Source organism: Temnothorax longispinosus, chromosome 5, assembly GCF_030848805.1.
Source record: "Temnothorax longispinosus isolate EJ_2023e chromosome 5, Tlon_JGU_v1, whole genome shotgun sequence".
NCBI lineage: Eukaryota > Metazoa > Arthropoda > Insecta > Hymenoptera > Formicidae > Temnothorax > Temnothorax longispinosus.
The window spans coordinates 17279125-17304449 of NC_092362.1; the positions used below are offsets into that span (position 1 = coordinate 17279125).

At 37.4% G+C, this 25325-nt stretch overlaps 4 protein-coding genes across 6 annotated transcripts in view; 2 read left to right on the plus strand and 2 right to left on the minus strand.

The window, feature by feature from the left end:
- The window catches only part of Ptr (patched domain-containing protein), a 28995-nt gene extending 17789 nt beyond the window's left edge, over nt 1-11206 (plus strand). The window contains exons 5-9 of the mRNA XM_071778792.1: nt 191-534; nt 2091-2291; nt 2472-2603; nt 3304-3617; nt 5676-11206. Of these exons, the coding sequence (XP_071634893.1) occupies nt 191-534; nt 2091-2291; nt 2472-2603; nt 3304-3617; nt 5676-7223 (2539 nt within the window). The 3' untranslated portion in view covers nt 7224-11206. The remainder of the gene's footprint in view (nt 1-190; nt 535-2090; nt 2292-2471; nt 2604-3303; nt 3618-5675) is intronic.
- Nelf-b (negative elongation factor B) lies at nt 402-20355 on the minus strand. 3 transcript variants are annotated; one of them, XM_071778800.1, is made up of 9 exons: nt 19967-20355; nt 19373-19852; nt 19149-19316; nt 18892-19017; nt 18552-18821; nt 18164-18448; nt 17834-18034; nt 17481-17682; nt 402-539 (listed from the first exon to the last, which is right to left on the minus strand). In XM_071778800.1, exons 1-8 carry the CDS (start codon nt 20093-20095, stop codon nt 17515-17517), a joined length of 1827 nt encoding a protein of 608 aa, XP_071634901.1. In that variant the 5' UTR covers nt 20096-20355; the 3' UTR covers nt 402-539; nt 17481-17514. The 3 variants fall into 3 exon arrangements, with proteins under 3 accessions (XP_071634901.1, XP_071634900.1, XP_071634899.1); XM_071778799.1 differs by lacking the exon at nt 402-539 and having other exon boundaries at nt 17137-17682; nt 19967-20119; nt 20238-20351; XM_071778798.1 differs by lacking the exon at nt 402-539 and having other exon boundaries at nt 17137-17682.
- On the plus strand, nt 12224-15829 carry LOC139813332 (putative RNA polymerase II subunit B1 CTD phosphatase RPAP2). Its single transcript, XM_071778797.1, has 7 exons — nt 12224-12436; nt 12523-12637; nt 12737-13222; nt 14061-14921; nt 14991-15151; nt 15260-15442; nt 15538-15829. Exons 1-7 carry the CDS (start codon nt 12378-12380, stop codon nt 15689-15691), a joined length of 2019 nt encoding a protein of 672 aa, XP_071634898.1. The 5' UTR covers nt 12224-12377; the 3' UTR covers nt 15692-15829.
- LOC139813335 (putative RNA polymerase II subunit B1 CTD phosphatase RPAP2 homolog) lies at nt 15717-16982 on the minus strand. Its single transcript, XM_071778802.1, has 3 exons — nt 16570-16982; nt 16368-16482; nt 15717-16268 (listed from the first exon to the last, which is right to left on the minus strand). The coding sequence occupies exons 1-3, from the start codon at nt 16626-16628 to the stop codon at nt 15924-15926; spliced, it is 519 nt and encodes a 172-aa protein (XP_071634903.1). The 5' UTR covers nt 16629-16982; the 3' UTR covers nt 15717-15923.
- Nucleotides 20356-25325: the final 4970 nt, after the last annotated feature.

The following is a 25325-nucleotide window of genomic DNA, read 5'->3' on the forward strand; positions in this document are numbered from 1 at the left end:
GGGTCAAATTATTTTGTACTCGGGAAGCATTTAAAAAGCTAAACTTGAGAGAAGAAACAGAAACCAAGATCCAATAAAGTCTATCGTATTTTTCCGTCGGCCAAAATTTTCTTATATCTAATGTTTCACATAGTCTTCGGTAGATATATTCTTCGATATAATTTGATCTGTTTTCAATTTGCCGAATCAGCGGCGCCGCTTGGGAGGAGGCTTTTCTGGAAGTCGTCGGCAAAGCCGAGGACGGAGGTGTGTTTAAGCACATTAGCACCGCGAGATTCGCCTCGAGGACCCTCGAGCTGGAGCTGGAGGCCAACACGAAGACGGTCGTGCCGTATTTCGCCAGCACGTTCATCATAATGAGCCTGTTCTCGGTCGTGACGTGCATGATGACCGACTGGGTGCGCAGCAAACCTTGGCTCGGTCTTCTGGGCAACCTCTCGGCCGCGATGGCAACAGTCGCCGCTTTCGGATTGTGCATCTACCTGGGGGTCGACTTCATCGGCCTCAATCTCGCCGCGCCGTTCCTCATGATAGGTGAGCTGCGAAACCGTTACCGTTTTTATACATATGTATATCTCTATAATTCCGAGCTCATCCTTCAATATGAAACAATTAACGTAAATGCGCGAGGTTTCGCATTTTAATATATATAGATACATCGATTGTAATATATTTTACAAATTTAGTGCAAAGTCCTTTCATTATTAATTAATAATACGTTACTTTTAATAGTTAATAGAAGAAATTTTGATCGCATAATATCTTTATTTTATCAAAATAAAATTATTCCAAATTCGTCAGAATTTTTTTTATAATTTCGAGATACTTTATAGTTCATATACATAATTCCCTCGTTTTTATTACTCAGGTAGAACAGGGTCATAATAAAGTCAAGATGATGTCAAAATTACGCGGGCAAAATAATTTTTTTGTCATTTTACCATTATTTTGACGTCGTTTGACTTTTATTGTGACTTTCGTGTTCTACCTGGGTACCAATCCCCTCACAATCGATTTGTCACAATCGATATTTAAATTGATACTTTGCATTTAAGTTGAGCAACGAAAATAACAATCTGAGCTTCGCCTTTTTTTGCAATGCGATGTCGTAATCTCCTGTCGCGTCTGTAGAAACACGTGTTCTCGACGATAAGCATGTTAGCTCGTCTGGTGCATACAAGCGAAATAAACGAACTGTGATTTATGTGAAAAGCGGAAGTCGCTTTTTCCCTTTCGACGTCGCGCTCGCCTGCGTTCGACGCCGAGCGAAGTCAGTCTTTACCAATAATAACAGCTTTATTCGATCCAATCGACCGACCGCAATTCTCAAAACGACCGTTATTCGCTCGAGTTTCATCCGAAAACACGTAGCGTTAATAAAGAATCGACAGTTTCCCGTGTCGTCCGATTTAATTCGACTAATTAAATCGAGCAAAAGAGAGCGAGGAAAATTTGCGAATTTTTGAAAGTCGATTGATTTACTTCTCTCTCTCCCTTTATAAAAAAATTTAAACATTTTACTTAGCTAGTAGATCATTAAAAAACAATAATAAATTACAATATAATTGTATTAATTTTATTTCGTAAAAGATTTTAAATAGAATAAAATAGAACTAAATTAAACACTCGAGAGAAGAAACGTCATATGATAACGTCTTCATTAGTCACGAACAATTACGTATTGTTTTGAAGATTCCAATACGAATGCGGAATGCATTGTCCCGCGGTCTTGATTTACCGCGAAAAACACATTTTCTATTACTGTTCATGCTCTCTGAGAAATTGGACGTGACACTTGAAAACAGACGTGACAACTGACTGAAGAATGGGCGATGATAAATTTTCAAGGAAGGATTGAGTGTATTTAGAAAACGTATTGATTGCTTTAAACAATATTTGTCTCGGAAAATATTCACGATTAAATATTCACGATTCCATCCTGAATGTAGAAACTAAAATAGTTTGAACTTTTTTAAGATTATGAACTGAATAATAATAATAATAATGGAAAAGAATTTGTGCGATGAAAAAATTCGCGCAGCTGAAAAAATGGAAATTACAATTGTGTAAATCGTGCTTTTTGATTACAGGAATAGGGATCGACGATACTTTCGTCATGTTAGCGGCCTGGAGAAGGACGAGCATCTCCAAACCAGTTCCGGAAAGGATGGCGGCGACATTGAGCGAGGCTGCCGTTTCCATCACCATCACGTCCCTGACGGACATGATATCTTTCTTTATCGGCATCTTGTCACCGTTTCCTTCGGTCCAAATCTTCTGCATTTACTCAGGTATCCGAATAAAGCAAGTTATACACAAGCGAAATATTCGAAAACTTTGACAATTAAAAAAAAAAGATAGTTATTGAAAGTTCACTACGACTTTTTGATATGCATATTGGAATTCATATTTCTTAAATTATTAATATTTATATACAATTAATTAATATTAATATATGCTTTGAATGACAGGTTTCGCAGTGATCTTCACTTTCCTGTTTCACTTAACGTTCTTCAGCGGATGCGTCGCGATCAGCGGTTATTGCGAACAAAGAAATTTGCACAGCGTTATCTGCTGCAAAGTAGAACCGCTATCCAAATCCAGTAAGTATTACAATTGTTTTATCTGTAGGAATATTGTAATTTTTTGTCTCTTTCACGTCATTGCATTTCGATCTTCTTATAAAACCGAAATTTACGGTAATTCTCGATTTATTAAATACTAGTTCTGATTAATTATTTAGGAATTGTCAGTTCCTTGTAAATTTATAATTACGTCGTTGTTTTCTCTCACTATATAAGTCGATCGTTGTTATGCAGAATACCACCGTTCGAAATCTCGTTACGTTCGCGTGACGTATCGATGTTACGTCAATACAGACAGACACGCGTTACGTTTGGAAACCGTTAATTCGTTAGGTCATACGGCATTATGTAAAGGAAAGAGTTTGCTTTCTCCATATTTTATTTTTCCAAACATTGTCAGGCCGATGACTGCAAAGTGCCGAAAAAGAAAAGACCGATGCTGCTTCAATATCGCGGATTATAACATCTATATGCAATGAAATATCTTAGAACCGAGAATTACCATCACGACAAGCAACGTCTTTTCTATTAAGTTTAATATGAAATTATTATATTAAACGGAAGTTTATTATAATAAAAAGGAATTATTATGAAATTTTTAAATTTATTATGGAATTATTATATTAAACGGAAGTTTATTATAATAAAAATGAATTATTATGAAATTTTCAAGTTTATTATGGAATTATTATCCTAAACGACATATGACATATTTCAGCTCATCGATCGTGGCTGTACAGAGCGTTGTGTTCCGGCGGAATTGATCCCGACGACCCTCACAATCCGATCGACAATCCCGAGCACGGATGCATGACTTGGTTCCGCGATTACTTGGCGGCCGCGTTAAATTATCGCCCTGTGAAAGCCATTGTCATCATCATTTTCTTATGCTACCTTCTCGGCGCTCTTTACGGACTTACGACCCTTAAGGAGGGCCTGGAGCGGCGCAAGCTTTCCAAGGAAGATTCCTACTCGATTGCCTTTTACGACCGCGAGGACTTGTATTTCAAAGAGTACTCTTACAGGATACAGGTAGATATTCGCAAAGTTACTCGTGATGTAATCGGGATACAAGTTTCCCAAATTTTTTATTTCGTGTGCAATATTTATCGTTTTATTACTCTCACAAATTTTATCTGAATATCAGAAAAACTGCACAAATACCAGGAAAAAGCTGCGACAAAAAGTAAACACTGATGTAACTGTTACGCGACACGCGACATACAAAAAATCTCAATTTCCAATTCAACACCTCGATTGTTGATCAATAACATTTTTTGCCACCACTTTATTGACTATGCAAAATAATCCGTTTCTATATATGACCGCGCGGATCCCACCCTTGTTTCTTGACGCTTCGAGAGCCGCGTCGGTCAATATTTAGAATTTAGAGAGTTCCGGTTTCCATGCACGCGAACTCGCCGGCGGAATGTTTCCTCATAAGCGGCGCAAGAAAAAAAAAAGAAACGTTCGGAAGAACGGAGTGCGTTACGCTTGGAACTGCCACGCATAATCCGGTACGCGCAATTATGTCACGTGCTTCCCTCGATATCGTGCAAACAACTTTCTCCAGCTGGCTAGCGTGAACCTCAAGAAAAGCAATGTCCGTTACATCACGCTTCTTCGAACCGATCGACGAGAAAGACCCGGCTAAATCGGAGAGATCCCCGTATAAATCCCCACTTGTTTACCCGAATCACGTGATGCCAAAATAATTTCACGCCGATCATTTAGACTCACGCACACATCCGGAAAGATTCCTTTCTCTGTTTTATTTCCGACGTTTCGACATTTCTAACAAAATGGTTACACGAAACATGGAAGTTATTTTTATTTTACTGCCACGATAATTAAATAGTTTCGAGATTTTATTATTTACGTTTAGAATGATATTAAATGTATTTTTTTTTTTAATCATTATTTTATCGAATGCAAAATATTCATTAATGTGTCTATTATCTTTATTTTATTTCCACAAATACGAATTAATTAAATATCGTCAATCTGGGTGTTTAAATCCATTTTAAAAGACCTATAATTTTACGTCAGATTTCAGGAAATCTGATAATTTTATTTTGTATGCTGTATATATTTTATTTATGAGCTTTTTATGACTTTACACACGGCACATAAAATTATATAAGTAGAATTTTATCCTGAGTTCTGATACAAATCGTCCGTCTTAAAGTCATGTATTTTTAAAAAGTTGCGCGATATTTATAAAAAGTAAAATCCGACAGGTGCATTAATTTATTGCAAAAAAGTTTCTTGCAGCTTCTGCGACTCTTTCAATTAGATAATTGAACATTTCATAACGCGGCTTTCGGAGGCGATTTCAATGCGTCTTGAGCGCGCTTCTTTGCGCGGCGTTGAGCTCTCTCTCTCTCTCTCTCTCTCTCTCTCCGACGAAATAAAATTACAAATACAGCGAGAGAGATGTGATCGTAGACTGAGAATTTCACTGGGGACCTTCTAGTCCGATACATTGTAGTGAAAGTTGTACGTTTCACGAAGATGGTCTCGCGCTATCGCGCTTCCTCGCGATATTAATAACGTCCCGATGTCACGAGCCGTCAAGTTCCGATGACTGCGCGGAAACGTCACTCGCGTCCGAGAAACTACTGTCACGGTGAACTCTTAATAACCGACGTACGACGTAATTGGATCCGCTCGCGAAACGCGTTCACGTCGAAATGCGTTCGTGCGTCAACGTGTCGGAGATCGGACAAATTGCATAATCATGACAAAACGTGACGTTGCGACTTCGCGCCGCTGGCGCTGGAGAGGAAGCCGGACCACGACGCTTTCTCGAAATTACTTTCACGGGAGATACCGCAGGAATTCCCGAAAAGCCGTCCGACCAACGGTGTACATTATCCGCGACATTTAACGTTACGTTACGTTTGCGACTTTCGTGAACTGTAGAAAAGGGAAAGGAGAGAAAAATAACAGATGATCATTTAAAGGATTCTTGAGCGAAAGTGATTCAGTTTTTTCTTGCGGAAGATGCGTTCGTCGTGATTTGCAGTTTGATATTTAAAAAAATTACTCTTAAAGAATACATTTTAATTTCTTTCGTTATTTCTCTAGGTGGTGGTGTCTGGAGAATACAACTACAGTGATTCGATAATCCAGGAGCAGATGGAGAACCTGACGAGAAGCCTCGAAGCAACCAAGTACATCAGCAGCGATTCAGTCTACACCCAGAGCTGGCTCCGCAGCTTCGTCGACTCGGCGAGCAACGACTTCCTAAACGTGAGCATCGCGGACGAGCACAGCTTCATCAAGAATCTGAAGCACTTTCTCTCGAGCAATCCCGAGTTCTCCCTGGACATCAAGTTTGACAGCACGGGCGAGAAGATCGTGGCGAGTCGGTTCGTGATACAGCCGGTGAACGTGAGCGGCACCAATCAGGAGAAGGACATGGTGAAGGAGCTGCGCGGAATATGCGTGGCGTCGCCGTTAAACGCGACCGTCTACCATCCGTACTTCGTGTACTTCGACCAGTTCGACCTGGTGAAGCCGACCAGCATTCAGTGCATGATATTCGGCGCGCTCGTGATGATGCTCATCAGCTTTATCTTCATTCCGAACATCTTTTGCTGCCTGTGGGTCGCCTTCTGCATCGTGTCGATCGAGCTGGGAGTGGCCGGCTACATGGCCCTGTGGGACGTCAACCTCGACAGCATCTCCATGATCAATCTGATCATGTGTATCGGCTTCAGCGTCGATTTCACCGCGCATATCTGCTACGCTTACATGAGCTCGAAGCGACAGCGGGCGGAGGATCGGGTCAAAGACAGCCTTTACAGCCTGGGCCTGCCGATCGTTCAGGGCGCCGCCTCGACGATACTCGGCCTGATGGCTCTCCTGTTGGCCGGCACCTATATCTTCCTGGTATTTTTCAAAATGGTCTTCCTGGTGATCTTCATCGGCGCCATGCACGGTATGTTCCTGCTGCCGGTGTTGCTGTCCCTCTTCGGGCCTGGGTCCTGCGGCGGCGGTGTGAGCGAGCCCGGTGAAGTGGAGAACACGAAGAACAGCACGCAGGAGAAGGAGCTGCAGGCGAGCAAACTGCAACTGCAGTTGCAGCAGCAACAACAGCAGCAGAAGCAACAGCCGCCTTACGTGATCCCGCTTCCTCATCTAGTCTATTATGGTCCAGGCGACATCAAGCCGCTTCAGGACAATCTCGCAATGAATATGGCGGCGTTCGAGGAGAGGGATCCCGGCTTGGGTACCAGCGAGGACAGCAACTCGACCGAGAGCGGCTCCTCGCAGAGCAGAAGGCGCCAGCAGCCACTGGAGCAGCAGGACCAGCAGCAGCCGAATCAGATTAGCAGCCGCCACGACATGTGGAGGCGATCCATCGGCGTCCTATACGGCACGTCGCAATTCCAATCCGCGGTCGGCGAACCCCAACATCCGCCGCCGGATTATCCCGGCGCCGTGACGCAACCGCGAGCGTCGGGCGAGGACGGCAACGATCCGCGAACGGCCAGTGCTCCTTGCCCAGGATCATACGCCGCGTATCATCACTCGAATCAGTTACCACGCGATTATAGACGCAGCAGATCCTACCACAATCTGCAGTATCCCGCGTCGACGCGGCATTTGACGGACCCCCGGTATCCTTAGAGGAACTCGCGAGGGAAAAGTGTGAAAGACATATTATCGACGCGACCAGCAATGCGGGAGATCCCTCGATCGAATTTAGTCCCTTGAAACAGAAACTAATAATTGATTTTGGAAAGAAAGAACTGTCGTAAATCGAGGAAAGACACCGAGTTCGTAGACAAGAGTATGGCGTTCAAAGATAGATAAAAATTGTCCCGATATATTCTACTTTTAACTACTATTCTATTGGAGTCTCAAATAAGATCATAGCTTCAGAGAGAATATCTTTTCAGAAAATATCAAACTAAATTGTATACGTAGGATGTTTCGTATATAGTTTATATTAATTTCTCCCAATAATAATATCCTCTATTCGCGTTCGATGTATGGCCAGTACATTTAATAAACGTTCGTTAAGCATCACGAGCGTACAATCGATGTTGGGAGGTATCTTTTATCGGGGATTTGAGAGTTAACTATAATTGCAGTGGTGCTCAATCACACGACAGCTTTCCGAGACCATGACAATAGAGGAAAGAGAAAAGAAAAGCAAATAGAAAGGAAATGACATTTTGCGCAAACACGGACTATAGGACGTCCGTGTTGCGGTCCATTAGTTTCAAGGGGCTGAACTTCAAGAGGATTTTACTCTCAAACAGCGGGACAGTAGGAAGTGACGCCCGAGTATATTCGCACTCGTGTAACAAAATTCTTTCTTCTACACTCATTTCTCAAACTAAATTTTAATCTATTAAATTTCAACTTTATTGTGCATCTAAATTATTTTTTCTCTTCTTAAATCGTATAACATAAACAGGCTCGTATAACAAAAAAATTATGTAAATAATGATTAATTAATATTAATTAATATGACTATTGAGTACAAAAAATAGAATACGAAATAAAAGAAGACTCTCAAAATACGAATAAATAATAAATTAACTATACATTTCTTTTTTTTCTTATTACAACTGATGCTGCCAAAAAATATTAATTTTGTATACGAAGCTGAATCTGGGCGCCGCTGAATGATTAATAATAATAATGTGATTTAGAAGACTTTTTGTATAGCAGTGTTTATTATGAAATAATGGTGAAAAAAACGATGTTGAAGTTATGTGTCGCTACGTTTATATATGCGAGGTATCTCTCATGCATGATATATCGAAGCTTGAACATTATTTGAAAAAAACGAGCTGTCGTATATCCTAAGGAGATCAGTTGTCAAGTATATATATATTTAGCGACACTGCATTCCTTCGAGAAGACACATAAAATGTGTCGATACTTTATTATTATAAGAAAGAGCAGATCTATCAATTCTCAAATCCCTCGAGATTTGTCGATCATTGAATTTCTGCTTCTTCGGAGGGCCGTATTGTCATCGTACACGTTTGGCATCCATAAGCGGCCATTTAATCCTGTTTCACCTTATATGAACAAGATAAATATAAAATGAGATTATGCATATCATTCTAAACGTATGACGAGAATACGGGCCTAGCGTTAAGCTCTAAATTTCAAGTCACCCTTGATTTTTAGATCCTGGGGTCCTCGCGGTAATCTGCCGATCCGTTTTCTCTCCCTCCGCTGTCATAGATATCACAATTTTATACATTGGCGTATCGCGCCCTTCGCAGCCAAAGGGTTAATCTCGTAGCACTTGCGTTGTGCATTGTCCTTTACGCAAAGGATAATGCGCTAATGTGAGAGGATAATGCCGGGACGACATGTTGCCGGCATCGGGTTTACGTTAGTCGTTAAGAATAGCTCAAATCGAAAGCGATATTATATATATATATACATATACATATACATATATATATATATATGTATATAATATACATGCTCAATATCAATCAAAACTAAAATGTCCCGCGATATATCAGATCGACACACGTAGAGAAAAAAAGCAAGAAAACGTGACCATAAACTAATATTATAATATATTACTATCTGATTAATATTTCGTAATGAATAAGGCACAAATTAAATTAAAAAAAGTGTATTTAGACGCAAATTAAATATATTATATATATAATGTTCAGAAAATATGGATACATCTAAAAATTAATTTTTTCTTTCTACATTATGCCTCAAATTATGATAATGTCGAAAAAAACAAGCAATACTTGAGATCCTTAAAAAAGATATTAAACTGTCGCTTAAAAAGAAATGTCGGAGTTAGATGTATTTTTTTAACTTTTTAATTGTAAGCAGAAAAAAATTCTAAAAAATGCCCTTTTGCGGTATTAGTCTGATCAACGTAAAATAAATAGATCAATTCTTAGATTCATTTATACAAATTGAACATTTTGTATCTATAAATACACTTTTAATATAATGTGTGTTTTATTTCTTGTTGTTAAATATTAATTGTACAATATCTTGAAGTATTAGTTTTAATCATCTTCTTTATCCCTACGTGGTGACGTATCAATTGTTCAGCAAGCGTGCCTTAAACAATCCACAGTAGGATTTTGTCGTACAATAAGTCCGAAAGTACTATTTAATAAGTAGTTTGAGGAGCAGTTGAAAGAAAGTTTATTAAGGCGAAAAGTGTTCTATTTTACCTTCCAAATGTTGCTACCTTTGGAAGTTGTTTCGTATCTTTTTGTAAAATATACGATAAAGAGATTATTGATACGAATATTTCTCTCAAGATTTCCCGACTTTTCATTTTGTAGAAATAGTTGAAAAATTGCTCTCTAATCGACTTCTATTGGAATACCTTGCGTATTACGATCGAAACTGTGATCTACAAAGGGATAGCTAAGTAAAGACAGTTAAGCAAGACAGGACGCACGCTTCGCGATTCGAATAATACGTCCGTACGCGAATAAACGGCTTAATCGCTGTAAGAATTCGTTGCATTTCCGTTCTTTCTAAATTTTGCAAAATCGGCGACAACACGATTTCACGTCCCTTTGCACAACTTGGGAATCGTCGCTGCGCGATATTTGCGCGGGAATCTGTCAGCGCAACTATCGTGGCGATCAATTCGCAATAATCAACAGTGACTCTAAGCTTCCCGATGCAAGATGCAAGAAACTTTCTCCTCCTTATTAGTGTTTTTTTAAACGTGTGTGCGTTTTATGCGTCGACTCTATTCGTTTCCAATACGAAAAGTTAGCGGAGGTACTTGCATAAATTAGGAATTAGCTTTAAAATTGTCGAATTTATTTCTCTATCCTTTTATATATTCAATATATATCTAAAGAGATACTTGAGTATCTTAAATACTCAGTTAAATATAAAATAAGATACGATTCTGAGATTGCCTGAATTTTGATTAGGAGGAAACAAATTCGACGTTTGTAAAGTAATCTTTGTCTATGTGAAATTTAAGAAAAACTCGGAAAATTTTCGGAAAACGAATTTTTTTATCAAGAGTTTTTGATACATTTATTTTTGATAAGAATGTTGATCGCATGTAATCTAGGATAAATTAAAATGTCTAAAAAATACCGTAAAGATATTATAAATTTTTAGGATAACTTTTAGAGCGTCTTTTAAACGTTTTTTGAATGTGCCGTTTAGATAATTCTATTTTTAGAAATTTATACGATTCTTCTTCTTAATAATAATAAAAATATTAATAAAACATCTTTGCTTGTGTCGCAAATTGTAACGTTTGCGGAATTTTCACGAAAAACTCCGAAAAATTCCGGAAGAACTCTTTATCATATTACGGAAAGAAACTTAAAAAGTAAATACGACAATACTTACCTTTAAGGCCGAATAACGAACAAAGATATGCGCGGGAGCGAATATATATCTAAAGAAATAAATATATATATCTAAAGATATATATCTAAAGAATCTTGCGGTCGATGGTGTACAGATAAATATTCCTCATTTCGTGATTAGCAGCGCGTGCGTGTGTTTTCATATTTATGAATGCGAGAGAGAGTATGAGTCGAACAATATTGTAGCTAATGGCAAACGCGGCGTGTCGCCGTTAGAAGGAAAAGCACAGGAAATATATTCTGGCAATCTTTTAAGTGTGTGTCAGCATTTTTTTTACTCCTTTCAAAATCTCCAGCCTCTGACTACATAAAATTTATCATCATACACAGATAAGATTATTGTTTATCCATTTATTCGATAGGAATGATAATGCAGTAATGTCACGCGTCTCTCGAAAAAATCGTCCGAGTTATCAGAAATTTATTCCGAGCTTAAATTGGAATATTTTTTTCTCAATCTAAATAATAGATTGTATTGTTTCATTTATTAAAAGAATTCTATTAAGTCCTAATTAAAATTATTTGTCTATTTCTTCAACTGAACTTTCGCAATATTTGACTTTGATTTACGTGCTTATTGGAACTTATATATTTAATAAACCTTTTTTTTTACTTGGGGAAATCTTCAACTGTCGGGTTCCCGGATCGAAATCCGGTATGTGGCCCGGCAGCTCCCTCGGGGTGTTAGAAGGGGAAGACCCCCACGCCATCCGGGAAGAGGAGGGGAGTGTGGGATTCCACGCGTGTCCCGAGGGACACGCGCAGCCTACCCACTAAAACCCCAAGAGTGCCAGCTCTGCGTTTCAGGGAACTAATTACTAATACTTCCAGCACATATTTAATAAACCTCCAAAATAGGGAGAAAAAAGAAGAGTGTATAGAAATACATTAAATTCTTCTTAAATTTGGAATTTGGTATTACGACTTAAATTTATCACAATTCAACACTAGGAAGAAGAACTCTATTTCTCGGAAGAATATTCTTTTAATAATTTCGACAATTTTTCAATGTAGAGAAGATCTGTTAACTATTAAATTAAATTATATAAAACTACCGAACAAATTAAAAACACTCTTTAAAAACGGACAATAATAAGAAACGTAAAAATAAAAATAAAGAAAATTACTAAACGAAGTTTCAAGACTTCGGAGTTTCGAAAATGGTTTCGATTTGGATGAAAAAAAGTCTCGGATTAAAAAATTCGCACAATTGTTTAAAATACATCACCTGCGTTGGCCACCATGTTCGAGTTGACGCACGCGCGGAAGCGAACGGACATTAACTTCCGCTAATCCCAGCTGATGACCTGATCGCGACGAGTGAAGGCAAAAAAGCTATTTTTTAATGTTTTAAAGCGCTTTTAACTGTGAATTTTTTTTATCACGTATTACCGTCCTCGCGTTCATCCCACGGACGAATAATACTATGACGATGTCAGCTACAAGGAGACAGATGTCTGAGAAACAGAGGACGAAGAAGATGAGGTAAGTCCGCTTATTCGCTTAGTCGAAAAAGAAAAAAACAGATCTCGCGAATCTCCCTTCTCACCTGAATTGAATTTCGCTTTAAGCAAAGCGCAGCTGCAGCTGGCCGTGATAAAAAAGAAGCAATGCGACGCGAAAGCTCTCGCGATAGTTGTGCAGCTTCTGGAACCGCACGTGGATCCCGACTGGCTCCTTCAGAATGTAAGTGCGCTAGCAACTCTAGTTGTCTTCGTATTTTGGCAGTTTAGACGTTCAACGATAATATCGTAGTGATTTATTAATGACTTATTGCTCTTACAGCTGGGACTCATAAGCAAGAGCCACATGGAAGACGTGATAGAGGAGAGAGCGATAGTAAAGCTGTGCGGTTACGTTCTCTGTTCGAACCAACTGACTGTCATTATCCGACAGAAGTATCACATATCGACGAGCAAGAATAAAGTGTACGACGTCAGCAAGCGGAAGAACTTTTGCAGCTCGTCGTGCTACGGGGCGGCCAATTATCTTCTGGAGCAGATGCTTGAGAGTCCATTGTGGATGAGAGAGAAAGAGGACATACCGGTCTTTCAGATTCTGCCTCTGAGTTCTAAATCTACGCAGTGCGGGGACGAGATCGACGTTGCTGGAATTAAATTGTCGCAAAATGCAGATGCTGACAATAATGACGACAGCAAAGGATCTATGGAACATAACGACCAAGCGACCAAGCAGACGGAAAAAGATGCGGCGTGCAATGTATCGAGCCCTGAGAAAGGAGAGATCTGCAACTCCCATTCATTGAACGAGGTAATTGTCGGAAAGTTTTAATTTAATTTAGTAATGCAATTACAATGTAATTACAATGACAATGTAGTTACAATAATTTGTAATTGTAATTACTCATAACTATAATTACACTGTAATTACATTGTCATTGTATTAACTGGGTAAAAGAGATTATTGATGTGATTTTTTGAAAATCAGTGATATTTGATTAAATTTTTAAAAGACGTTTTCTAAACTGATGCCTTTTGAGTTGTACTGATTTTCTTCCAAAGTAGCGATATGGTGTATTTTTAGTCTCCGAAGCATTTGATATTTTTAGTCGACATATAATTTTCAAAAAACTCCTCGATATATTATACAAAGAAAGAAATGCATTGTATATTATTTTATAAACAAGAGAGAGATTATTTTTTAAATAATAATATAAAATGTAAGAAGTTCTTCATTAATGAAACACTTAGTTTTTTATTATTGAAATATAATGACACGCTCTTAAAATCTAGAAATAAAAAATTATAATGTTGATTGCTAACTTATCTTTGATTCTCAAACGTAATCAAACAACAAAATAATCTTCCTACAACTCAATAAACATTGGTAGAGTTTCCATGACAGTAAAGTTAGCTCAATCACTGTCTACTCAAGGTATTAATTACATGTACTTTCAGACGACATGTACTCTTAATCACTTTTATCCTAATTACAATTACATTTAATCAATTAACATTTAACAATTACGTAATTGTAATTTGTACACAATTACTTTTCACAATTATTTCATTTGTTTACAAAAATTAACGATTATAAAATGTAATTATTAATTGCATTAATATAATTGTAATTTGTAATTATTAATTAGATTACATATTCGCCCAACTCTGATCGCGAGACGCATTCATGGGAGCTACGCAATCAAGAAAGTGAAGACTGTGATTCGGAAGAATTTGCAAATCGTGGAAGTAACTACGATAACAATATCCAGCAAGTAGATAACCTGGAGAATTTGGAAATAGAAGTCGCTGGTCAATCTGAGAATATTCTACACTTGCATAAACACAATAAGGATACAGAAAGTAAAAATATCAATGTAAATATATGTGATAATGATGAAGGGTTGCAGCCTCAATTCGATGAAATAGGTAATGATCAAAATGACACTAGTGAAAGGTTGCAGCTTCAATCAGTCGAAATGAGTGACAAGAACGATGAAAATAAAAAAAGATTACAGTCTCAGTTAGATGAAATAAATAATAGCCCTAATAATGGAAAAATGATACAATCTCAATCGGACAAAATGTGTAGTAGTAATAATACTGTAATCTCTTCTGCATCTGCGTGCAGTGAACATAAAAAAATAGGAGAAGCAAAGAGAACTAATAAAAGTAAAAAATACAAGCCGAAAAAAGCTGACAATGCAGAAGTACAAAACAATATTTGTCAAAATCTCGCGATGCATGTTGAACAGAGCGTTAGAGAATGGATTACAAAAGATACGCTTTGCCTTCTAATCGGCGAGGCGGATGAGAAGAATCAGTTGTTAGAGAAACTTACGCAGTACGACAGGTACCAGAAGTTGTGTAAAAAGTTAGACAAGCTGCAAGTGCAGGATGAAAAGGAGGATCGTGTCGATTTAGAGAGAAACGAAACGAGAGAGAAAAAGCTCAAACCTTTACCTCACTTCTCTGTGCTCCAAGAGGATGGAAAGAAAATGGAATTAAAGGTGCGTTAAAATATTAATCTCAATTTAATCAGAAACAGGATGTATTAACTATTTGTAGTATGTGTACAGGTACGTGCGTTTTACGAAGGACGAATGACAATTCCACCACCTGAGGGTAGCGCCAAAGAATCGGAAAGTAATGATAACGATGAGCCTGTATTACCATTAACAGGCAGTCACACGCCTAATGCACTTCGTCGCCGAATTTTCTTGGACAACCTTCATAAAATGTAATGATCTCTATTTTTTTTTTTTTTTCAAAGCAATGGACCTCAAATGTTGAAAAAGTTATTTAAAATTCGATGATGGCTATCATGTTCGCGCATTGTTAATTACAGATTACCAGATTTGATGCGCGCTTTAACGACCAACGGGAATATTTCTTCACTGGCACAATATACTTATAATAATGAGAGGTACTCATTAATCAAGATTTTGATTAGCACTTTTAATTTATCTGCTGCAAATATTGTCTTCAAAAACGCCGAATGGACACTCGTGGGACTTGTAGTCATTAAAATGTAAGTTCAATTGCAATGTTTAATTAAAAATTAATATAAAATTGATTTTAAAAAGCTTATATTAAAAGTATATATATATCTATATATAATTCCAGGTTGAGCTTGATTGATACACAACTGCAATTGTTGCTCCGATCTAAGCAAGCCTCAATGTACACGTCTATGATTCTCACAACGTACAAATTAGATTCCAATTATTTAGACAGACTTATAATGGACATAACAAACAATGTAGGCGCATCTAAATAGGGCGATAAATAATAAAAAACTGAAATAATTTCATAAATATTAAAATTTTTCTAATTTTATTATGCCTTAATATTATTATCTCTATATTTAACTTCACGTAAAGTATTGTTTGAAAATATAATTAATTATTGTATGATATATTTTGTCTGAATTATTTAAATGTCTTGCACAATTTTATAACCACTTTGTAATCACATTTTTTATGTATCTAAGTTTTATTGTTAAAAAATAACTATAAAAAAATCTCTTTAGCAGCAACGTCGATCTCGTCCCTGCACTGTGTAGATTTAGAACTCAGAGGCAGAATCTGAAAGACCGGTATATCCTCTGTATCTCTCATCCACAGTGGACTCTCAAGCATCTGCTCCAGAAGATAATTGGCCGCAGCGTAGCACGACGAGCTGCAAAAGTTCTTCCGTTTGCTGACGTCGTACACTTTATTATTGCGCGTCGATATGTGATACTTCTGTCGGATAACGACAGTCAGTTGGTTCGAACAGAGAACGTAACCGCACAGCTTTACTATCGCTCTCTCCTCTGTCACGTCTTCCATGTGGCTCTTGCTTACGAGTCCCAGCTGTAAGAGCAATAAGTCATTAATAAATCACTACGATATTATTGTTGAACGTCTAAACTGCCAAAATACGAAGAAAACTAGATTTGCTAGCGCACTTACATTCTGAAGGAGCCAGTCGGGATCCACGTGCGGTTCCAGAAGCTGCACAACTATCGCGAGAGCTTTCGCGTCGCACTGCTTCTTTTTTATCACGGCCAGCTGCAGCTGCGCCTTGCTTAAAGCGAAATTCAATTCAGGTGAGAAGGGAGATTCGCGAGATCAATTTTTTTCTTATTCGACTAAGCGAATAAGCGGACTTTACCTCATCTTCTTCAGCCTCTGTTTCTCAGACATTTGTCTCCTTGTAGCTGACATCGTCATAGTATTATTCGTCCGTGAGATGAACTCGAGGACGGTAATACGTGACAAAATAATTCACCGTTAAAAGCGCTTTAAAACATTACAAAATAGGTTTTCGGCCTTCACGCGCGTCGCCGCGATCAGCTGGGATCAGTGGAGGTTAATGTCCGTTTCGCTTCTGCACGTGCGTCAGCTCGAACATGGCGGCCAACACAGCTGATGTATTTTAAACAATTGCGCGAATTTTAATCCGAGACTTTTTTTTCGTCCAAATCGAAACCATTGTCGAAACTCCGAAGTCTTTGAAACTTCGTTTAGTAATTTTCTTCATTTTTATTTTTAACGTTTCTCATTATTGTCCGTTTTTAAATTGTTTTTTAAGTGTTTTTAATTTGTTCGGTAGTTTTAATTTCATTTAATAGTTAACAGATCTACCAAATTCCAAATTTAAAAAGAATTTAATTCCATAATAATAAGCACGTGCATCAAAGTCAAATATTGCGAAAAATCAGTTGAAGAAATAGACAAATAACTTTAAGAATTCTTTTAATAAACGAAACAATACAATCTATTATTTAGATTGAGATTGCCTAAAAAATATTCCAATTTCAACTCGGAATAAATTTCTGATAACTCGGACGATTTTTTCGAGAGACGCGTGACATTACTGCATTATCATTCCTATCGAATAAATGGATAAACAATAATCTTATCTGTGTAGGATAATAAATTTTATATAGTCGGAGGCTGGAGATTTTGAAAAGAGTAAAAAAATGCTGACAACACAATATTAAATTAGGATATAAAATGATAGCACACATCATACACACAGTGATCACTCTCTTATATATTATAAGTTGAGGAAGCTCAAACCTTTTCTTTCCACTCACTGTTCTTGAATTAGATATTAAAGTGAACACGTGCTCGATGTCGATGGTGGCATTCCAGTAAACACGGAGGAAGGACAATCAAGTAACGGGTCCATTTGAGCTGTCGCTGCTAATTGGTCCTCTGTGGAATGACTGCCGACTTTGTCACGTAGAGACTCGTAAAGAGTGTGGACTGCTTCGTTGTGCTGCAAATTTAAATACGTATATATTATATATGTATTAATCTTATACATATATAATGAAATAAAAATATCTTCATAACTAATTGCAAGTTATCACATCTAATGCGCGCGGAACGTACTTCGACGGACTTTTCTGGATATTGTGAAGTATTACCTGACTTGTCGGTTGCAAGGCTTTCAGTAACGAATGTAATCGCGTGGACGGCAATTTATGATGTATGTACCAAAGTAATTTTAGCAGATGTCGTGTAACGTTGTCCCTACCTAAACCAGCCAGGAAGAATTCGTCGAAGATTACTGTACAGAAAGACTCATTTGAGAATTCGTCAGCCATGTTCGATATTAACAACGAAACCTGCAATTAAAAAGCAACTTTGTCAATATGAAAGCTTGTAATTTGGAACTTGATGCAATTATGATAGACAACGATGATATTTAATAATAATTACAAGATACATCGAATATATTATGTTAGATATGTTACCAGCGTGTGTAGAAATGGATCTTCAAAAGCCCGTTGCGCTTGACAATTCGGTAATGTCGCAAGTACCCTCATCAAACCTCTGGCATCACCCCTGCCCCTTCCACCTCCGCCGCCACCACCAACGTGTAATGCATAGTACATAGACAGAACTGCCGCCACTCCAGAAAGCTGAGCGTACGCTTGGCACGCATCGGGAGGTGGCCCGGAATGTTCTATAATTGCAATTGCACTTTCCCTCTCATCGGGTGGAAGTTTACAGTTGAGCTGCCTTATTTGATCATCAACCTAAGGAATGACCATATTACTTGTATGTGTGTCCATGTTTCTATATCACAAAATTAAATTATTTTTCTGTACAGTACAGATATTTTCATTATTTCATATTTACCATGAGTGACATAAGTGCTGGCAGGAACTTTGTGACAACTTGACTGTCTAGTTTTGGCTCCTTAAAGTCTTGCGAATCGATCATCTGCCAAGCGGACAGTCCTAACGCGAGCATTCGCAACAATAGTACAAGCACTGCATTTTCTCTGGGCAACGCCTCACTGTTTATCAAATGAAGCGCTATTTTGATTGCACTACTAGCGAGAAAGTTTACTGCATAGGGATCACACAAAATCATACTTAGATCCCCCAATACTTGCTCCTGTCCTCTCTATAAAAACTATAGATCATATCGCTTTCCAAATAAAGTTATAAGACGCAATCTTGATTCAATTTTGTACCTTAATACTGTCCAGAAAGCCTTGCAACTCGCGAGATCTCTTAACATCCACATTCTTTTCTCTGATACAGGCGTCCAAACACCACGTGAATTTATGACATGGATCTACAGAAATGATATCTTGCACCTGGCAATAAAATAACACATTCAATAGATCAAAGCAATGTAGCTTAAGGCATATATCATTATGCTTCACTAATAATAAAATCAAGAAAAGTAATCAATAATAATATATGCAAATATGTTGGACACGTTTACCTCTAAATCGTGTAAAGCCATTAACAGTTCTGCTCTTAGAGTGCAATAATGGATATTCTTTGTGCGTAAAAACAAAGTCCTTAGAAATTGCAGTACCATGTCATACAATTTCACACTGTGCCCAATCATATGGGCTAATTTCTGCACATAGTCCCCCTGTCTCCTCACCTGTGCAAAGTGAGAGAGTTGTACAACGTAATTTGCAAATTTAAATTGTAACGTACCTTAGGAGATGGCATAAAAAATGGATTGTTCAGGTTCTGATGGTCAAAGAGAGTATGTTCTTTCTCAATGATATAATGGCTGAACAATGGGGAGACTTCGTCGCCAAAAAGACTTTGATTATCCTTCCATATCTGACGCTTTACTTCCGTATCGGCGTTACTGTACAACTCTTTCTCTCTAATCAACACACGCAAGTATTTATCCTCGATGTGTGGAGTATTCCTCAAAATACTCATAATAACAGGTTGCAAGGCAGGGATTCTGACGCCGGGAAAGCCTCTTGCCAGCAATTCCTTCAGTCTCTTGTCCACGGCGGTGCCTTTGTCCGCCCTCTCCACGCCAATCTCATCGATCTGCTTGGTCAGCCTGTCCCGTAACTCCTCGAGAACGGAGGCGTGAAAGTCCAACCTTCTGATTCCGTGCAGATCGAGCAGAGGTAGCATAGGCCGCAACGACGGTAGTAATATACCGTTTTCCAGCTGAAATAAAATATCGTTGCCATGTAAAATGCTGCAAATCTAATATAAACTAACTTTAACTTATGGTACTGCGCTTGGTGAACAATGCCTCCACCGTCTCCTCCGAATTTTTACCTGAAATCCTTCGATGGCTTTCAGTGGATCCGTACAACTTGTTAAAGCGTCTCTCAAACATTCCTGTCCTGGTACACCGAGTTCCTCCAGCACGTTGCCAGTCTCGCCGTTACTCTTCGCCGAATTCATGGTTATGTCTAACCGCTTCTTCTTCTAATAAATAGTTGTAAATATAGTAGCACTCGATTCCCAGAGTGATGCACGCGTGTGCCTCATCGAATATCGAATGGAACTGACCGAGGCACACGTGTCTCTGTAGAAAAACACGCACTTGCTGTAGAGTAGTAGAGCGAGGGAGACCTGGGGAACTCTACATCGGAGGCCAGAGGCCTATTAATTATTATGTTTCTTTTGTTGACATCTCATTAGTAATTTTAGGTTACAAGACATTTTCCATAAAAAAAGAGAGGGGATAGGGTTGGCACGAACGAAAATCCCTAGTTAACTCAAATTAAATTTCCATGGAGCCCGTATCAGACTACGGCCGGTATTCATAAGTCGGATTTTATTTCAAGACCGTCTTTAAGTAATGTCTTAAGATGCTAATACGGCTCTGTGATTGGTCCATAACATCTTAAGATTGTACTTAAGACGGTCTTAAATATAAGGTCTGGAAGTCGAATACGGTTCTTGAAACGTGGTAAAAATTACAAAAGTGAACAGATTTACTAGATTTCAACCAATGAAATCATAGATACGCTAGTAAATTTCCTCACTTTTGTAATTTTTACCTTGTTTCAAGAACCGTAATCGACCCCCTAACTATGAATACCGGCCGTACGGATTGGGTTTGGGATTGAGATTGGATTGAAATTTAATAAATGGCCGTGTTCAGCAGACACAACTGTTGAGTTGGTCTAACACCCTGCGTTGATTGGTTGGTTTTAAAAGTAAGAGCCACGCACGTTCGACTGCTACTGAGAATCATTTTACCTATGCACATATATCCACTTATTTACTTAAATTAATTTTGTCCGGTCTTAATCAATTTGTTATCGGACAAATCTGAGCTTAGAAAACTTCCAACAGTTGCAAAATAAACGTTCTGCTGAACGTGGCCATTGAAAGAACATTTATACGTGTGTTCCGTTTTGAAGAATTTCCTGAACTGGTGCACGTACATCAGAGGGGTGTAGTTCCGAATGACCCCCGCTCCCGATCGACTTCAAATTTTACAGATAAGTTGTTTTTGATGTGAAAAATGAATTCCGCGTGGTCCCAAAATAACATGTTGTATTGTAATAGAAAAGTTTTTTTTAACTAATGATATGTCACTTTGATTTACTTCTCAAGCTGAAGAACATGCAGTAATACCATATTTTAAAACGCTCGAAAATTTACTTGCCACCTCTTGAATCAGAGTTCTCTCTTTTTCTATTGTAATACTTGTTTGATTAAAATAAAACATTGAGAAAAGTACCTATGTCATATAAGAGGATATTTTGTAATAACTTTTCCATTGTTTTTTTCGCTATAAATACATAAACGGAACGCATTGCCAAGCCTCTTGTGCCAACGAGCCTCGGTCTTTCTTATAATCGTGTAAATTCGGATAATTCTAAATAGTAATTAGGGTCATTTTTATGACGTGATAAGGTTTACAACGTGTTAAAAACGTAACGAAAAGAACATAATAATGTTCTCATTAAAATATATTTATTTAAAAGCGTGGTACATATACGTAGATTTATAATATATCGAAATAAAACATTTTATTATTTCTTATGTAGAAAATCGTATATAAAAGTTCGACTACCGAACGGAAGTTTGCAAGAAGAAATGCACTTTTTTAAAAAATTATGCTCGCATGGTATAATAGTAATTAAGTGTAATAAATAGAACATGAAAACCATTACGATCAATCTACTCGTTGCTTCAAGGTAACGTGATTGATAACAGAGTCATATCTGTAACACTTACTATATACTCGAAAACTTTAGCAAACGTTTTAAAAAATGGTATATATTTGTAGTCCTTGAATCTTTCGTCTTTGACACTTATTCGAGTATGAGCGTTCTCCCTATCGGGGTAAAATGGATCCCCAAGGCATCATTGATTTTCACTTATTTCCAGTAGTTATCAGGAAAGTGCTCTCGGGATCATTACTTGTGAAAAGTACATAATTAGGGACATAGATTAGATCCCCCCTGTTTGGAGCATTAGTTGAAGTTGTGTCGTTTTTCTTCTTGAGCTCGATAAAGAAATTTTCCATTCCCCCTGCATTGCCCCAATCATTGTTCCAATATCTCGGATAATTATATAAATATTTAAAATTATAATTTGGGGACGATCTGTTATTTGTGCAATGACATATTTTGCACCGACAATCTCATTGGTTGCCGATAATTCCTCGTTACTTCTGTATGGATTTTTCATATAGGTAACGAAAGGTGCTAGGCACAAAGAAAAATTCCAATATAATACAGAGCTCCGATCGATTGGGCTCCTCGATTAATGAGCGTAGGTGCACTTTTTGGTATGCGCTTCCATAATATGCATTAAATGCGCATATAATGCGGGACAAATATCCGCATTTAATGCAAAGTTTAATGTACATTCAAAGCACATTTGGCGTTCCTTGGGTTCAGAAAGTTCTTCAAAACGGAACACACGTATAAATGTTCTTTCAATGGCCATAAAATCATTTTATCCATGCACATATATCCACTTATTTACTTAAATTAATTTTGTCCTACCGGTCTTAACCTATTTGTCATCGGACAATTCAGCAGAACATTTATTTTGCAACTGTTGGAAGTTTCATTATGTTTTAACATTATTTTAACATTATGTTTTTTTCGTTACATTATTAACACGTTGTAAACCTTATCACGTCATAAAAATGACCCTAATTACTATTTAGAATTATCCGAATTTACACGACTTTAGGAAAGACCGAGGCTCGTTGGCACAAGAAGCAAGTTGGCAATGCGTTCCGTTTATGTATAATATTTATAACGAAAAAAACAATGGAAAAGTTATCACAAAATATCTCTTATATGACATAGGTACTTTTCCCAATGTTTTATTTTAATCAAACAAATGTTACAATAAAAAAAAAGAAAACTCTGATTCAAGAGGAGGCGAGTAAATTTTCGAGCGTTTCAAAATATGGTATTAATGTTCTTCAGCTTGACGTATCATTATTAAAGTGACGTATCATTAGTTAAAAGAAACGTTTCTATTACTATACGACATGTTATTTTGAGGAACAACAGTAATTTATTGTAATAAAATGACTGAAATCAAACGTATATAGGAATGGGGTATATTGGGTTATATCAAGGCACACTTAGCTTGACTTGTTGCCGCGCGCGTACGTAAGACCTGTGTATGTGATTTGCTACCTACAATGCTGATAGAAGCTAGATATATATTTATATTAATATTTTTATGATGAAGAAAGCTACATCTAAAATATAGTTTACAATTGTTTTTCTGCACAGCATTTTGCTATTCGATCATTACAAAATAACTTTAAAAGATACAATCTTTATCAAGAAGTACGTATCTGTTACTCATTTTGCGTTTCTATTACGTTTTCATTAATTTAACATGGACTTTTGTCGCATAGCCAACTTACCCTACTATCGGGGTAAGTTGGCTATAATGCGCAACATGTTCGTATGTCACTTATAACAAAGAAACTGTACAGTATACAGGAGCGTTCCTGGCATGAAAATGTAGAGAAAAGTTCTCTCTATCATATTAATACTGCTTAATCATGATAATTAGTTGTATAAAAACTCAAATGCCGAAATTGTGAAACCGGTGCCAACGAGCCCCGGTCTCCCTTACACGTATATAATATAGTAAAATCTTAATAAGTTTACTATAATCTTTTAATCAAGCTTCTAAATACGTGTTTAAAACAAATGATTAAAGTAAGTAAACAGTATAATAGCACAATATAAAATTAATAATATTAAATGTATAAGTTTAAATCTAAAACATTCTGTATATTCTTTAAATAAGTTAATTAATGAGAAGATAGTTTCACGATTAAATAAAAACCGACAATATCCGGATTGCATATCCAAAATCATAAAGTTTCATCATGGAATATAAACACACCGGAGCACTTTCACCAACAATCCTAACTTTGATTGTAACCGGTAAGTGCACACAGCGATGAAACAAAAATTAAATTTCAGACAATTTGCCGGGAGGGTTAATTAAGCCGAACGCGGTGTACCGGGTGCCGCCCGTACGTCTGTAAAATATGCGAATGCCGGAAAAGGAAAGCAAACACTGATCGAGATTTCTGACTCGCCCTTGGGTGCATCTCTCTCTGATGAAATGTAATTTCCTCGATTCCGCGGAAAGCTATATATTTTTAATGACATACGCGAATGTTTATCTTTTGTTATTTTTATTACATACGGAAATTTTATCCTAAAATTTCGGCCGACGCACGTTGGAATTTTTGAACGTTTAGACGACGCACGCTAGTTCAGAATTCCGAGCGAACGCTCAGATAAATACAAATAGGTTTGGTTTATCCTACGGTTATCGGACGGCTGTTGATAAGCTGAGGCCCAGATGGGACTCAAAACTCGCGCGGGGGGTTCTGGCCATTTCGGGTACAAAAAAGACGGAAAACGCCGCGGAGCGACAACACATAGTTTTCGGCTTCGAGTCTGTTACTTTATTCTCGACTTTAATCGTTATTCCAACTTTGATTCAACTCCAGACAGTTAGTGACACTGAGGAATCGCGTTAGTCTCGTGAAACTGTAAAAGTGAAACTGTAAAAGAGCAACACGATGTTTTCGCATCGAGGATTAGTGAGTAAACTTTTCTGACATATATTTTACATTTATTTAATATTTTTATGAGTCTTTAACTTCTAGAATTAGAACTTTACAATAATTAAGCTATATGTCATTAGGCAGCAATTTTGTAGAAATGAATACATAATAAAAGATGCATGATTTATTTCTCTTTTGTATTTTACTTTTCCTCGAAATCGATTTTTACATTAACAAAATAATATTCCATACCAAAATAGTAAATCCATAAATATGTGTGTAATGTCTCTCAACAATTTCAAATTGTTAAATAAATAATTTAAAGAACAAATTTCTGCCTTATCGAACATCTGTTCCAGAATAATTTGCTTAAAGTTTCCTTCATCATTCCAGTTCTTAGCAGTGACAATCTCGTTAGCAAGTATCGCACTTGCCGGCGTTCTCGTTCAACCCGGCTATGAACATCAATACGATAGCAATTCACGCTATTCTGCAAGTACTGAATCCAGTAAATCTGAGATCATTGCACATGACAATGATGTGCCCGCGAAGTCGTCTTTATCTGACGCCAAGCATCCTGCAATCACCACCATCGACTCATTACTTCTA